Source organism: Salminus brasiliensis, chromosome 6 (genome assembly GCF_030463535.1).
Source record: "Salminus brasiliensis chromosome 6, fSalBra1.hap2, whole genome shotgun sequence".
Taxonomy (NCBI): domain Eukaryota; kingdom Metazoa; phylum Chordata; class Actinopteri; order Characiformes; family Bryconidae; genus Salminus; species Salminus brasiliensis.
In genome coordinates this window covers 36,315,158-36,332,342 of record NC_132883.1, presented here as the reverse complement: position 1 = coordinate 36,332,342, position 17,185 = coordinate 36,315,158, and the positions used below count along the sequence as shown (strand labels likewise).

Sequence of the window (17,185 nt, the reverse complement as noted above, 5' to 3'; positions counted from 1 at the left end):
TACCAGTGTAAACATTCCTTAAGTATTTCAGCTATTCAGGCCAGCTGTTTGTAAGTATTACATATTCAGATGATCAGGTACATGAATCGGGGGCAGTGGTGGTGCAGTGGTTAGAGCCCCAGGCTATTGATGACAAGGTTGTGGGATCGCTACCTGTGCCCGGCAAGCTGTCACTGTTGGGCCCTTAAGCAGGCACGTGTGCTCACTGTCCACTGTGCGTGTATGTATGTATGTGTGTGTTCACTGCACGGATAGGTTAAAGGCAGAAGACAAATTTCGCCTGTGTCCATCGCAAATGGTGAAGATTCCAGCTTCTAGTTTAAAAAAAAAAAGAAAAAAAAAGTCAGCTGTCACTTAAATAAGCTTTATTTTAATAATCTTTCCACTGCTTTGTCACAGAGCAGATACATCAGTACAATCGATCATTATTTCAAAGTGGCAGTATTGCAAAAACAAAGCCCCGAACTGTAAAGCATACTGGGAGGTAGACCACGAAGCTGGATTCATGGGTTGGTAAGCTATTGTTTTCATCTTTTCCTGAACATGAACACAAACTAGCTCACCAACTCATGCCTCCACAACGTTGTCTTGTCTGCCTGCCTCTGCTCCAGCCTGGAGGCTGATCGTTCTGGATGGGAACTAAGAGTGGATAAGAAGCTCATGCAGGTTTTACCATCATTATACAAATGAACACATGGGCAGGTTCAGAAAAACTAAAACGGGATCCTGTGAGTGAGCTTTACTATGGAAAAGCATCCTGTGCAGTTACATTAGTAGAGCATGATGTTGAAGTGCAGAGGTTTCTATAGGCTGGCACACGGTTGATTAGCACAACCCATAACTCGCCAATGAATTGTTCCCCACTTGTGAGCCAACAGGCAGGCGCTAAAGCATGCCAGCATTACTGTGTATGGTATGTGCATGGATTATTCTCTATTTAACACAAAGGCCTTCCTAAAATAAATGACTCATTCACAGGAGAGGGTGCAGCAGCGTTGTGTAAAAGAGGCTCTTTCTGCTTCGACTAAAAGCTAAACTAGGTTTAAAAACACCCCAAAAATACACTGTAGTTTAAACACTTGAATGGAAGAAAATGATGCTCTGCTTAATCAGAAATAAATAAATAAATAGGCATTAAATTTGAGATTAAAAAGATGCGACGCATCGTGACATGTTAGGTCACCCTGCACAAATGCACTGATTCTCTGTAAGTGGAAATACTTCCCGTTTCTGCCAAGTTCTTCCCAACAGAGACAGTAAAGGTGATCCACAAATACAGTACATTATTAACAGTACACATTATTATATGTGTTCAAACTCTGAAGACGAGGATGAACCACACACAACGTTAGTGTCTTGGGTCAAGCTTGATGTATTTCAATCTGTCAATGGGATAGAAACACATCATCTAGCGTTTCTAGCTAAATGACACACTGGGACCCTTTTTTTTTTCCTCATCATTGAAAATCATTTAATTTAGAGCTGAGGATAAACATGCAATCAAGGGGGGGTGTCATTGCTTCAAAACCCAGCAGATGCTGTTTTTTTTCTCTTGCTCTGGCTACAATGTGATGCTGGAGGAGATGAGAGTCTGCTAGCTGATTCATCAGAGCTGAGAACAACATGTGTGTTTGGGGGCTTGGGGGGGTAGGGAAAGTACTAATGAGTAGGTTGGGTAATTGGCTATCTAAAAGTGGGGAGGAAAACTGGGTAAAAAATAAAGAAATAAATAAAATAATAAATTGGGGTTTGTTTTTACCCAACTTCCAAACTGGTCACAAAGTATTTTACAGCTAATTTTTATGTATGACTTGCTTGTGTGATATTTTCAGACGTCAAATGAATCCATAAATACATCAGTTAATTCAAACAAATGAACACATAATCACTGATCATGTAACATTAAAAAAAATGTGAATGTTTTGTTTATTCACATCATATTTGCTGCATCACGGCCCTTGGGATTAAAAAACAAATGTCAATAACATTTAAATAGCTAAATAAATAACTGAACTGTTTGCCCCTATTGATCTATCTAATCCTAGGAGTATGGTTTAATCTGAATAATGAAAACACTCAAATATGTATCCTAAAAAAAAAAAAAAAAAAAAAAGTTAAAGTTCTCTTGGTTTTAGAGCTCACCTGCATTCTGGGGTCAATCGGCATCTCTTTTATTGGATGAATGGCTTTAAGAGCGGATCACTGCCAACCCCATGCTCCTGTAGCTTCAGCTACGTGCCTGTGTTCTTAATATGCTTGAATAATTCCTACATAATGTTTCTTGCTGTATCTACATAAAAAAACATGGTTAAGATGTAAAAAGCTTATTAAATAAACCCTAAGCTCTTAATAAAAAGCCTAACATAGGTGTGTGACCATAAAACACAACTGGAAGATTCAGCTTTATGCTATGCTGCTGCGCTTTCTGACGAGGAACATGCCTAAACCAACGCATAGCCTCATACGTAACATACAGCAACATATTCTATCACCTGCCAAGCCTCAATGCATTCTACACAGCTTCTCAGTACCTTAATCTGGCTCACGTGTATTAAAAAGTTCCCTATGTAAAGTCTCTTATAGTGAGCAGCAGAGAAACTTTACTGTGGAAACACGGCATATAAATTAGCATAGTACAAACCGTTATCGCACAGTCCAACCTTGCACTGCCCAGCCCTTAAAACAGGAGCGCTGCCAGTGTCAACTTTCCTCTGCACATCCTCCAAATTCCCTGATTGGCTTGCATTCGTATAGCCACGCCTGTCAACCTCCCATTCCCCCACCCCCCCCTTTCAAGTTTCTGTTGCCCGATAGGCTTGCGGTCCAGTAACCCCACCCTTGCTCTCGAGTTCCTGAGCAGCTCGCTGGGTTAACGTCCTTTAAGGATGCCGTCCAGCATGCGGTCTCCTTTTTCTGAGAGCCAGTAGCCTGCCATGGCTGCCACGCCCCCAATGAAGATTGCAGTGAAAACCATGTCTCCTTTAGCAGCTAGTGTAGCGAGTGCGCAGATCACCACGCCGAAAAACATTTGCTGAAGGACTAGCACCTCATCATCAGTCATGTCGTCGAATAAACCCTTCTCTGGACCAGCTAGAGATAGAGAGATAGAGAGAGAACTTCTGTTAACTGTTATTTATTTATCTCTTTATTTATGTTGCTCAGCATCTGCACAGTATTTTGCAGCACATTCAAACACTCTTGGAACGTTGTGTGAAACGTCTGTGTTTACGGTCATAATGCCCCTCATGAAATTAGCCCCGTCTGCAGCAGATACTTGGAAATGAACACTTTATGGACAAAGGGACACCTAAACAAGCTTTTATAACAACATCCCGTTCTAAATCCATAGGTATTAATATGGAGTTGGTCATCCATCCAGAAGAGCATTTGTGATATCAGGCACAAGAAGGCCTGGATTGCTCTGTTCTAGTTTCCATTCCAAAGGTGTTCGATGGGGTTGAGGTAAGGCCTGCCCATCTCTTTGTGAGACAATCAAGTTTGTCCACACACAACTCACCCAACTGTGCCTTTATGGACCTTTTTTTACACTGGGGAACAGTGTAGCTGGAACAGAAAAGGGCCTTCCCCTAACCCTTTTTCACAAAGTTACAAACATAGTTATACAGGATGTCTTGGTGTGATAAAGCTTGAAGATTTCCCCTTCACTGGAACTAAGGGGCCTACAGGCCAATCCCTGAAAAACAGACCCATAGCATTATCCCTCCTCCACCAAACTTTACAGTTGATGAAGGAATATCTAGGAGGGAAGAATTTTCACCAACTGACTTGTCACAACACTGGCATCTGTGAGCTAGGTGCCTAGTTTTATGCACCAGTGATTAAGAGAACAAGTAAGAGATATACCTTTGTTTATTAAGCGTATCTGAAAGAGAACAGGTTAAGCACAAGCATGAAAGTTTGAGTTTGTGTAAGTGTGTGTTTTACTCACAGGGCGGGAGGTTCTCCACACAGATGCTGTCTCTGCGTATGAAGCCTTCTGCACATTCACAGCGAAACGAACCCTCTTCATTAATACAGGCTTCATTCAGACCAGGACATGCTATTGCTTTCTCCTTACACTCATTTATATCTGAAAAGGAAAAAAAGACAAGACATCAAAACTGATGTATGAAAAGGAAACATACAATTTGACCTTGTCTAGAGCTTGCAGGGATTTTTTTTAAATCTGGCACATCCAGTGCATTTGTCTGAATGTGTGAAAAGATCATTTGTATTGTGTGCTGTGCTGTGATCTTAAATCATGTCTAATAATGCATCAAAGGGGCCCTAAGGGAACAACACACTATGTATTTTTGAAGAAAATGAAACTTCTAAATCAATCAAAGCTTTCTTTCATAAGCTGGCTACACACCCTTAGCAGCAATACCTGCAACCACACACTTTCTATAGTCATTAATTTCCTCACGATTCCATGGAGAAAATGTGGACCTCTCCTCCCTGCAGAACTACTATAGGAGACCAATGTTGGCCAAAAACATGCAGTTTAGGTTTTTGGGCATTGTTCCAGAACTAAGGAATATCCAGGTGACTTTTGGCAAACATGACATTAGCATTTATATTCTTCCTGGTTAGCAACAGTTGCCACGGTGTTATTCTGCCATGGATCTCATCTCAGGTCAACCCTGACCTTAGCTGAAGCAGAACATGCCTGTAGTTATACAGAGTTATACAGACTTCTTGCTCCTGGAGAGATTTTGAGGGGGGGGTCCACTCCTGGCAAGAATGACTACTGTTCCAAACGTTCTCCATTTGGACATGATTATAGTGCAGTGAATAGCAAGAGCCTTAGAAATGGCTTTGTAATCTTTGCAAGACTGAAAGGCATCCACAAAACTTTAGGAACATCTTTCCTCTGTGGATAGATATGCCCGACTGGTGTGCTCAAGATCACTCTGATTTAACAGTCCAAAGTGAAATTTAGACTGGACTGGGCTTCAGGCTTTAGACTCTGTCTGTAAATTCCTACAATCCACTTTACAATCAGTTTACATACAATGTGAAAAACAGGCAGAAATTCATAAAACAATGTCAGGTTTTGGCCCAAGTTCCATTTAATGCTCCAACTATGCTTCCAAAGGCAGAACGTTGCTGCATGCTATGTGAACTTCAAACAGGCAACAAGCTAACTAGATATATTCACTTACCTGGCAACTACGTACAGTGCTGTGCAAAAGTGTATTTACTCAGTAAAATACTTATTAGTATTAATACAAACAACTCTCATACAACATGTAGTGATTTTATATCACTGTGCTCATTCACACTCTTCTAATGGAAGTCTAGTATTATTTATAGTGATCATCCAACACCTGGTTTGGTAAATCACCGCACTTTGTTCTTCAATCTAGCTCACAAAATCTCAACCCCTTTCTTCAAAATGAGACATTCTGGACACTTTTTAATGAATATGTTATGTTTACTTGCATCTGTCCTAATGTTTTTTTTTATTGCTGGATAAAGGGATCTTGAACCTCTGTACAGCACTGAACAATCAAATGTAATGCTTACCCAGTAATTTACTACCCAAGTTAATTATTATTTTAATTTATATATTTAATTAAAAGATTTTATCTACCTACACTTTATTTGATTTTATATGTATAATTGTGTGCTTGTGACTTGTGATGCGACTTGCCTGATGCTTTAACCACACAATGTCCTTCTGGGGTTCATAAAAATTCTGTCAGTCAAGCAATTAAGCCTTCAGCCAATATTCAGCAAAAACAAGCAGCCATGGGGCTTAGGGCTCATCGTGTGGAAAGATTACAGCATCAAAGAGTGTTGACTTGGGCAAACATGCAAATAATAACCACAAACGTAAACAAACAAGTCTGATTCTAGTCATTCTTTTGAAGAAAAGAAAAGAAAAAAAAGGGGGGGGGGGGGAGACACACCAAAAGACCAGATAATAGTTGATATGGGACTTACCGAGGCACTTTGCTCCAGTCAGTCTGTACCCTCGGGCACATTTCTTACAGCGAGCAGGACCACTGCCCATGCAGCCTACACACGCTTGGTCACAACCTAGACACAGTGAAGCATTAAGTAGTATGCAAGTAAGTTGTATCAGCCATGAGTATAATAAGCCAAGCACATCCGCATATATACACAGACACTGAAATATACAGAACATCTGGATGAATATGTGAAGTTCCAGTAGGACTGGAGTGAATGTTACTATTGTAGTACTTAATATGAAGTCGGAGTTAAGAACTTTGCCTATTTAGAACGTAATCATATCCAAAAATTTACAGTAAAAACCTGTCTGCTCAGTTTCTGACCAAATAAAACTATATACTGATAGCAATTATTAAAATATGTACCTGCTTAACCTTTAAAACTGTAAGAAATACATATAGGTAGAGTATAGGTAAAACTGTGTTCCTGGATCCTCATATAGTAATTTCTCAGATGGCTCGTTCAGGAAGCGGATACTCAGAAGTTTACAATAAGATTAACATTAATCTTTTCAGACATTTCTGAAACAGGATGTTTCTCTAGAGCAGGCCATTTCACATTAAACTGCTCTGAATGACTTTAGTATTGTCAGTGTATTTATATCGTCCACAAAACGCATGTCAATTGAGCTCCATTGCACCTGCCTCTTTCAGTAAAAAAAGTTTTGGTCATTGTGAGAGCTGCATGTTTCTCTATGGCTTTTAGGCATAAACACTTCATAGAGTAGAACTGACCTCTGCATTCATATGCGCCGTCAGTGTTGAAGCAGTAAGTGTTGGATGGACAGCGCGCCAGCTCAGTACCACACTCATCTATATCTGTGAAAAGAAACCGTGAGGGTTACACAACTGCAACACAACTCCCTGTGGTCTACAGACACACGATTTTTTGGGCCCTAAATCCATCTACACTTATTCTTTAACAAAAGAGGACACTCTACATCCCACCCTTCACTGCAGTATACGGATTTAGTAATTGCACATTTTTTATTTTCTTAATGAAAGCTGTGGGGCTTGTGGAACAGCCATAAATATATACATCATGGCAAATAAGTTACGACCACCATTGCAAATTTCAGTTATCACTTACTCACACTTGATAAGTATCACACTCACAGCACTTCTGACATCCCTTTTGCAAAACCGTTCTTAAGGCAGGGACTAGCCCGCCGGCACACACACACACCCCATCCACTTGAAAATGTCCATCTTTTGTGGTGTCAAAAGTGTCTACCACCAGATAAAAGCTGATAAGATCATGCACATTCTCGCTGTTTGGCACACAACTGGGCCCGAGGATATGTACAGTCGCACAGATGGTTTTTCAAGTGGTTTTAAATGGTTTGTCTACAAACGATATTTACCGCTTACTTTGGCACTCCTCCAGTAATACAAGCCTCCCCCTGCTTTTCATATATCAGTTGATTACAATAGTCATTCTCAAACCAGTTAATTCTATGCAAAGCAGCCACCTTCCAGCCACATCTGCACCTTCTGCTTTCTACTGAAACCATAATGAGAAGCCCTCCATAACGTTTTGGTCTACACCTCCTGGGAAAAAAATAAAATCATCATACTCATGAACGTGACTCATTTATAGGCATTACCTAGCACACCTTTTTTTATGTACTCTTTCAGCAATCCTGTAAATAGTTCTCTCTGAACTTAAAAAAAAAGAATAAACATTACATAAACATTTTTGTATCTAATTTCAGTCAAACAAAGTAAACAAAAATAAAACAATATAAAAACAGAAATAAATAAATAAAATACACCAGACATTATACTTATGCCTCTCTTCTGCAAAAACTTTCTTTAAAGTAGGTGAGCAATCAATATTGTGATAAGTATTACATATATCTACATCTAAGCATTAAACAGAGGTTGTCAGTGCTCAAAGAACACAGACAGAGTGACCAATGCTCCATTACAAAGGCCATGATCAGTCTTATTTAATTAGATGTGGTGAAACAATTGGTTATAGAAATAATATCACTAATAATGTATGAACCATTACATTTATACTGATTTGTATATAGTCTAAATCTAAGGTTATGTAGTGACTTAGTTTAGTGACTCATCATTTCTGTACCTCTTCTGTATTCTAATCAAAACAACACATTTCATTAGCAAAACTCACCCACACACTTGTTGTCATGATGGATCCAGCCAGGCTTGCAGTCCAGACACTTGTAGTCTTGTGGACCGGTACACTTTTTACAGGAGTGATAGCAGGCTAAACCAACAAAACAAGCAAAACATCATACAATAAGAATTGTGCCACATATTTGGAAAATACATTATCATAAAAGATTGATGTGCTGGATAAAGAGGAGCATGGCTAATCAAATAGTCATTAAAACATTCCAGGCATTAGGATTTAAACATAGAATTTAGTGCCGAGACACAGAAGAAGAAAGTAAATACAGCTGATAATCTGATATGGTGTTGCCATGTGTGACTTTTGATCATTTTATGTGCCTGTTTTGGATCACTGGTACTTTTTATTAAGCATCAAACCAACTACTTCGCTAAACCATTCACTACAGTTGTAATGCAACGGGAAAAGGGTTTATGACTAGTAGTGGAATGTATAGGCAAAAATGTACATCACTTTATGATTACAATTATGGCCAGTTTCTGACACAGAAGAGCGGATTTACGTCTTCTAATCAGAAACCTATTAAAACAGTAAACCTGTCAGTGGCTTATTTTACTACAAATCTTACAACTGAAGTGTAAACCAAATATTTCTATTTGGTAACACTGAAAAACAACAAACAATAAACAGGTAAACCTGCAGCCTTTTTAGGACCAGTACCAGTATTGCATATCAGTATCACAGTAATAACAAAACTACCAGATATGGCTGTAAGAAAATACTGATATATACTGCATTGATTCTCAAAAACACTGTATTTTTAATGAATAGATAACATGCAAAGATTTTTGGGAGACAGTAGTTTATTTCCGGTTGTGTTTAAAACCTGACTGATAGTTAGCAGTGTTGTACTCCAGATCCCACTGAACAGATTTTACGCAGATGATGGTTTTCCTAAAATTTAATTAAAAAAGGAAGAAAAACAAACAAAAAAAGGATACATAAATTGCTGCTGTCCAAATAAAAACATCTTCATTTTCATTAATTTTTTTGTTTTTTTCAATGGTTTTAACCCTACAGCTGTTCTGTACACTGTGTAAGCACAAATAGACCCAAATGCCCTAAATTACTTGTTAAAAAAAACAAAAAAAAAACAACCTCATTTTACTTTATTTCCATCCGAAATGTTGACTTTTCTCCTGTAAACAAATACTACTATTATTCATATTTTTTCCTTCAACATTGACACACACTTTCTCATAATAAACTGCTGAACCCTGAAATTAGGGATAAATATTCAAAGTGCCTTAGACTTCAAGCTCTGGTCACCTGAGCATGGCGGCTGCGTGCCATTGGAGCTCTTTTCTCTGTAGTATCCATCCGCACACCCCTGGCACAATGGGCCCGAATAGCCTGGGTCACACACACACTCTCCGTCTCCGAGGCGCGTTCCCTCTCCCTCACAGCGGCCAAGGCCTCCACACACACCTCCAGGACCCGACGGACACTCTAAAAAATAAAAATGAAAGAAAAAAAAAAAAAAAAGCAGGATGTACCACCTATTGTCAATAAACATAGTTTGTGTGTCGAAATGAAAACTCAAGAGCATTGAAAAAGCTGAACAAAGTTCATAGAGTGCAAATGCAGTGGGGAAAACATTAATAATTAATGACAATAGAGACAAAAACAGAGAGGTAATAGCTGTGGAATTATTTAGGTATTTGAGTTTGACAACTGTGCTAAAGTCATGTCCAGATATCTTCTACTAGGTTATACTGGCTCCATATTAGCACTCAGAGCTTGGAACTTGTTGATTGCCACTTGCTTTGACTGTGAAATATGGTTACTAATGTAATTTGTCAGTGCTTATGACATGCTGTACAGAAACTAATGTATGCTCTCAATCTTTTGGCAGCACTGCTGCAGAAGTGCTTCCATGTCCACTCAGAAAATATCTCTAGCTAGTGAGAATAGACCAAAGTAGAGATTGGAATCGTACGATTTACAGCGAGCTGCCGATGTTTCTCAAATTAGATCAGATCATATTCGTGAATTACAGGACTTTCGTCACATTATGCTACAGTTCTTATTCAACCGCTGTAATGTCTCCCTCTGCTGGCCTCATGTGCTCCCATGTGCAAGTGCCATGTGCTAAGCTCCAGCATACAGCTGTTCATGATTGGACTGATTAGGACTCCTCTTAAGCGCCTCTGTTTGGCGTGTTCTGGGTGAAGTCCCCTTTTCTCCAGTCTTTCACTTGTTTATTTCATTTTTTTAACTTCTTATGGATTTGCATGAGTTATCCCTGCATGGCTGTTTTCTGACCTTAGCCCCTCTGCACATGCAACCTGCCTCAAGCCATATGTTACAACCGTTAGATGGACCTACAAAGCTCACGCACAGCTGCAGAAACCTGTTAAAGCCTGCTTGGCAAGTTTAGTTCACCACCATGGTGCCAGGAGAGAGAAAAGTCTAGATGCTTGTCTAGACGTATATATTTTACTGACTGTAAGGGTGTCTGACTGTAACTGCTGTAATGGCAATCCTAATCGGAATATTATTTCACAATAAGGGGAAGAAAGAAAAAAAAAACTGTTCCATTTTTGACTATTTAAAATGTTATGAATAACATTATTGGTTATTGAAATTGGTATTGGTCAAACAGTTTCATTACTGAGCCCCTATTTGTATTCCGAATTGTTGGAGATCGTGGAGACTTTGGAGATGGCCTTAAAAGAGACTGTCTCCAATTTAATCGAAGACGTTTGATCTTTATGGTCGTACCAGCACACTGTGGTCCGAAGCGGCCTGGCGGGCAGCACAGTCTCAGCTCTTCAATACACAACCACTCGAACAAATCAGGAGCCTCCTGTTGCCTGAGGAATACAAATATAAGGGTTATATAAGAATTGAAACAGGCGAGCAGTTTAAATCATATTTATTATATTCATTCCATAAAATTCCATAAAAAGACAAACACAAAGGCTTGTGCTTACCTGTGGAACCACCAGGTCTCTACCTGGTCCTCTATCTGTTCTAACAGTTTGTTGCACTCAAAATCTGATTTCTCACATGCAGTCTCCACGATCTCCAACAATCGGGTCTCACTGCAAATCAACACATTCACAAGGGACAATTACAAAGAGAGAGAAAATAAATCTTTATCCTTATATTTTCATTTCAAAAAACATTACTAAAAAAAAGGTAAAAATTGATAAGTTCTAATTTTTTGTTCTGCTAAAAGAAATAACGTACAGCATGTGTGTATGGTGACTGAAGCACAGAATACAGGCTTATGACATACATGTTCTGCAAAAAACTAAATGAAATGACATGGGGGGGATCTTGTCCTTTAATGTGGGGGTGACTGTACTTGTCGTGCTTCAGGACAAGGGTTGGGAACCGCTGCCTTAGTTGATATAGGTTTGGATCTGTTATAGCCTAGTGATTTTCAGCTCTTCTCTATGGCCCTGTGCTTTAACAACAACTGTCTCACAAGTAACACTGCAAAAATGTCCATCCTAGCCACTGTGACGTGCACCAGCATGTACAACTGGTGCTTTCTTTACACTATTGTATTACATACTGTACACTATTATATAACGTACTATTATATAACTTACAGTTTTTTGGTTAATTCTGTCACAGGGTCTCCACACTTTGACACACAACTGTAAAAGTGGAAGACTGGAGTTGCTTCTTAAGGACTCAATTTGCAATAGGCTGGTAAAATTCCTGGGAAGCATGCTAGTCAATCAAGAAAATGACTCCCCTATAACAACAACAACAACAACAACAACAAGGACTACTGCCTAGAAGGCATTTCCCCAAAAGGGGAGGATCCTGATTCACACCTGTAGAAACTTGGCCAAAATCCAAGCGCAAATATCCAAACTGCATTTAACGCTGCTGCTGCGTGTGGTGCTCGAGTTTCACCTCTCACCTGCGGGCATATTTGGCCAACTTCTCGTTCTCCCAAGCGGTATTGCCGCCACCGAAGTTTTTATTGGCTGTTCGCTCCAGGCCCTTAACAAAGAATGTAAAGAAAGTTAGAGAGAGTTAAAATGTACATCTTTTATAGTAAAACAATATACTTCTAAGGGTGTGTTTATACCAAGCCGAGCAGTAAAATGATACTGTGGCATTTTAGTCCTGGTTTGCTTTGTGTTCATACAGACATTTTGGCAATTGAACCAAAAGGGGGAAAGAAATGAGACAAATGACGCACTTATGACTGAAAGTAGGTGCAGGCGTGTCTGCGGGTTCCGCATGATCCACGCAATAACTACTTGTAATAAAAAAACGAATCCTAAAACCTCTCTTATAAAACCACGTCGTCTTGATCTCAGTGTTAAACTACAATTTTGATGTACTTTACATGTTAACATATTCAGGGAACGACGCAGGTTGTCAAATTTGACGTTACTGTGGCAGCATCCCAACTCACACACGTCTTTACTTTACTGAGGAGACTACATTAAAGAATGCAATTCTAATGCTGACTAGTTTTGAGACTCCAGACAGAAGCCGTTACAGCACAGAAACGTACGCAAGTCTTCACAGAGACTCACCCGTGATGTAGCGGGCTGATGTGGACGGCCTGACGTTGGTAAAGCCAAGCGGGCAGGGCTGATACTAGTTTTTGCGGGCAGCAGTGAACCCGTGCCTGTGCTTAACTCTGCGCTTGGTTTGTTTTAATGCCAGGAGTTGGTATAGTGTTCATACACCAAACAAACCTTACCAGAGTTTGTTTAGAAATGGATCAAGACTCACCTGCTCAGGAAGTCTCCGTCCGCGAGTTCGGAAGGCTATGTTAACACATACACTAATTAACCATGCTAACAGGGCAATCACACCATAGTTAGTTTTAATCGAACCAAAGCTGATCAGTATTAACACACCTCTGAGGTACCCTGAGGCTACCAAAAACTTATATACACTTAAATACAACTCTCAAAACAACATGGCTTCACCGTTCAGCACAAAACAGGTGCAGAAGCACCATTAGATGAAAATAATGTTTGTGTTTACTCTTTCAAGATCTTTTGAACATGTAAGCAATTTTTTACAATCCTACATTAACACTTTAGACCAGTGTTGCAGACAAGATACTTAGAGGCTAGGCCAAGTCATTACTGAGACCTGCTTACATAGAGTTAAAAACCAAGACTCGGTAGTAGTTGAGTCCAAGTTAAGAGTTTGTTTGTTTAATTTTTGTCTGACTTTTGGAAGGAAAATATAGATTTCGAGATATACTATATGGACAAAAGTACTGGGACACCTGCACATTTTCTGTTTCTTCCAAAATTTGTAATATTAAGAAGAGTTTATCCTGCTTTTGTTGAAATAAGTGTCTCTACTGTCCAGTGTCTACTGGGAAGGCTTTCTGCTAGATTTAAAGCACTGCTGTGAAGATAAGAAGACAAGAGCGTAAGTAGAGGTCAGGATGTTGGATGATCACCACCCCACCTCATCCCCAACTAAATTGAATAAAGCCCCACCTTTCCAGAGAACACAGTTCCACTGCTCCAAATTAGCTGGATTGGGTAACGGATGCTGCCCACCCTGATCTCTGATCTCACCCTGCCTCTGATGTCACCCACCCTGATCTCACCCTGCCCGCGACCTGTCATGAATCATCAGCAAGTAATCCAGGGTGGGCTTGTCATATAAAGAGAGCCGAGAAGAGAGGAGCTGCTAACTCCTCTTTAGTCTCACAGTTTTCCCAGACAACACTGTGCCGAAGTCCAGCACAGTTATTCATTTTAGTGACAAATAAACAGAAATTGGGATAATTTATATCCATGTTGTTAACATTAGTTTTACGAAGTTAGTAAAATAAGGATTACATAAATCCTGGTGCTTCAGGTCTCTCTCAGATGGTGAGCTATATGGTTTATTAATTCAACAATTGTATCGGATCGGTATTAGGTATCGGCCAATATGCAAAGTTCATGTAGCGCTATCTGTATCGGAACAGAAATAAATGGATCGGTGCATCCCTACTTTATACCCCTGGCATTAGGCACAGTGCCAACAGATTAATGTTAATCTGCTCTATTTAGTTCTAGTCTATTGGCAGTACAAGCTGTGTTAGCAATGGGTGCAACTTAAATTAGCTGAATGCATTCATTAGAAGGGGTGTCCACAAACATTTGGACATATGGTGTAGTTCTCAGTTTATACGTTAAGCTTATTTTGCTTAGGCCTGTATAAAATCAAACGTGTTTACCATTCATATGCTGACAAAGGAGAACGATGTAAATGTAAAAATATATAATATTCTCTTCCACACACTATTCAGCACAATGAGAAATGACAAGCACACACAGACACACACACACCTTGATGAAGTTTTCTGTGAGTTTGCGGCAGGTCTGGCAGGGTGCGGTCTGCACTGTTACCATGGAGAGGACTGAGGACAGCACCAGAGCAGGCAGCAGTGGCCATGACCAGCTCATGATGTCCTGAAAGGCAGAATGTCATCAATATGCAGCCAACAACACGGACGTACATCAAGACAATATTTATAAAGTGTTTTCCAAACAGGAGTCCCAGAAACGCCTGTGCTACAACTGCATTACAATTCTGCCTGGATGTGCTCTCAAAACACATGAAGCTCCTTGTGCTGCTGCAGGTCTTTACTTTCAGTGGAAACATCACTTCCTGTGTGACCATGTACCTTCAACAGTCCCTCTACAAGTGGAGAAGTAAACAGTCAAATTTTGTGTTCAACAAATGGGACACATTTTGGTTGAACTAACAGAATATGGCATTCTTTTTTTCTTTTTTACATTTGTATTAAAGCAACAGAACGCAAAAGGGAGTGATGAAGCAGTTTAATCACAACCGAGCTGTTATTTCAGGAGAACACAAGCTTTTATACTGCTTTTATACAACAGTAAAAGTAAGAAATGAGGAAATTGAGCTGTGAATGAACCATTTCATGTTTTAATGTTAGCATATCCTTCCGCCAAATTATAGTTCTTAAACAAGCAGCTTGGTGCTACGTCACAGAAACCACAGTTTTTTCTTGTCCGTTTCTTGTTTGTTATTGTGCGTCTGAATCCTTTTAGTTTTATTTTAGTCTGTCATTCTCGTTTTCTTTCGCTCAGGGCATTTACATTTGTTTTTAGTATAACGACATTCGGTGGAGTGAAACAGTGTGAAAAAAAATGTGCAGGGTTATGTGCATCAGCTCACCTGTCTGGAACTATCTGTGTGTAACATTACATGAATCTGTTTTGGAATGGAGTATATGTGTGTATATATATATATATATACACACACATATACACACACACACAGTAATGCTACATAACATGTTGCTCAATTGCATAGCTGTACAGATGTCCATTTCTTAATGTAACTTATGCTATATGCTATATTCATACCTGTACAAATACATATTTTCACTTCTCTTATAGCTTCCTCAGCTCTATTAGTACTATTATTCTTTATTCTATTTATCATTTAGTGTACTTTTCTCTCTTGAGTTTACAAGTCATGCTTGTGTTGCTCTCACCAAGTAAAATTCCTTGCATGTGTAACATACTTGGCAAAATAATGAGACTCTGACTCTGATTTTAGCTGGAGAAGTAACTGCAGGCTGGGCGCTGAAGGAGATGTAAAGGAACTATAATTACACCTGATGCAACTAATAAAGCCCTTGATTTGCCACCTTTTCGGTGGATTATAAAATTCTGAGACTGCAGCCCTTATTACTCTGTTGTAATGAATCTGGAGATTAATCTGCACTTGTTAAACTAGATGAGTTATTTAAATGGGTCTAGTTTGATTGGTCTAATGCACACAGCTGAAAGTTGTACTAATAAACCCAATTTACAATAGGAGGGTTGAATAATTTCCACTGCAACTGTATGAACATGAGGGAAGCTGGATACTGGCCCACAATAAGCCAACAAGTCCCATTTGAGTGCATTCACAATTAGAAGGCCTCCCCAGCCAATCAGGAGTCAGGAATTTTGGGAACACGCATTCTTATTGGCTCACTGATGAAACGGAGCAGGTGCGGGTAGGTCCTGAGCTCTAGTACTGGCCGACTTAAAGCTCAGTACAGTCAGTATTAATTCGTTTAATAGTATAAAAGTATTAAATCATTTAGAATTATTATTATTAGTAGTAGTAGTAATATATATATATTTTTTTATTAAATAGAATAATGTCTGTTTCACCAAACATGGCCCACAGACTTCTCAATTAGCTAGCTCTCACTAAAAGCCAAGCATCGGGTATGATGGAGAGCACGTCAAGTGATGCTGATGACTTTACAGCTTGGTCTTGAGGTAATTTGAGGTAAATTACCCCATTCCAACACCAGCTGTTTATTTCTGTCCTTTGGTTTTCAGTGAAGAAGGCTGCTGCGGTGGGAGGAAGTGCTTAGCCGACCTCCTCTCAGCTTGATGCGCATCATATCGTTAGCTAGCCTAGCCTCAACCCGGCCAGTCTAAGACAAGCCTCTCACAGCATCTTCCAACACCAGACAGACCCAGGAACCAGACAGACAGGAGCAACGCCGGCTGAATACGACGACACGACACGAAGCGACACTTCGGCCATTCATACACTCGCACTTGGACTCGTCCTCTTCGTCCTTTTTCTACTATTTGTTCGGCAGCTGGCGCTCAGCTGGCGGCTCGGTTAACGTTGGTTAGCTAGTGCTAGCTTCGACGAGGTGCACCCGAAGAGCATCCTCACTCACATACTCACGTTACACTTTTTTCGTACGGCCAGAGGAGTCCTTTCGTCGCGAACGGTGTTATCACAAGCAAACTGACCGAGTCCAAATGCAGAATTAAGCTTCGTTGCTACTTAATAAACTGAACAGGTGCTTTGTTAACCCCCCTGTTAACGTTGTCCCATCTGGATTTCTAGCTCATTCTGTGAGCGATGCAGCTGTATCATAATAGACCCGCCTACCGGCGCCTTCGACCAATCACGACGAGGGAAGCTTGAGCTCGACCAATCGCAGCTCGCCGTGTACTAAGACGCAAGGTGGGGCTTTTTTATAGGATGGGTCTCAATCAATGAATCGATTAACAGGAAAATAGGAAATCTCCTACATCGCAGTGTAGCTGGAATACTG

At 39.9% G+C, this 17,185-nt stretch overlaps 1 protein-coding gene across 1 annotated transcript; it reads right to left on the bottom strand.

Annotated features, from left to right (window-relative positions):
* Positions 1-2,785: 2,785 nt before the first annotated feature.
* On the bottom strand, positions 2,786-17,008 carry creld1b (cysteine-rich with EGF-like domains 1b). The gene is made up of 11 exons (XM_072682222.1): positions 16,810-17,008; positions 14,424-14,546; positions 12,023-12,105; positions 11,076-11,186; positions 10,864-10,955; positions 9,409-9,588; positions 8,119-8,214; positions 6,714-6,797; positions 5,950-6,045; positions 3,950-4,090; positions 2,786-3,090 (listed from the first exon to the last, which is right to left on the bottom strand). Exons 2-11 carry the CDS (start codon positions 14,538-14,540, stop codon positions 2,870-2,872), a joined length of 1,221 nt encoding a protein of 406 aa, XP_072538323.1. The 5' UTR covers positions 14,541-14,546; positions 16,810-17,008; the 3' UTR covers positions 2,786-2,869.
* Between the last annotated feature and the right edge of the window lie 177 nt (positions 17,009-17,185).

Bases quoted from the DNA above. Each gene is read 5' to 3' on its own strand.
- creld1b (XM_072682222.1), bottom strand. From the start codon at position 14,540: ATGAGCTGGTCATGGCCACTGCTGCCTGCTCTGGTGCTGTCCTCAGTC. The intron at 12,106-14,423 runs GTGTGTGTGTGT...TTCTTTGTTAAG, and splicing joins TCACAGAAAACTTCATCAAG to GGCCTGGAGCGAACAGCCAA. The intron at 9,589-10,863 runs GTACGACCATAA...TTTATTTTTTAG, and splicing joins CTTCGGACCACAGTGTGCTG to AGTGTCCGTCGGGTCCTGGA.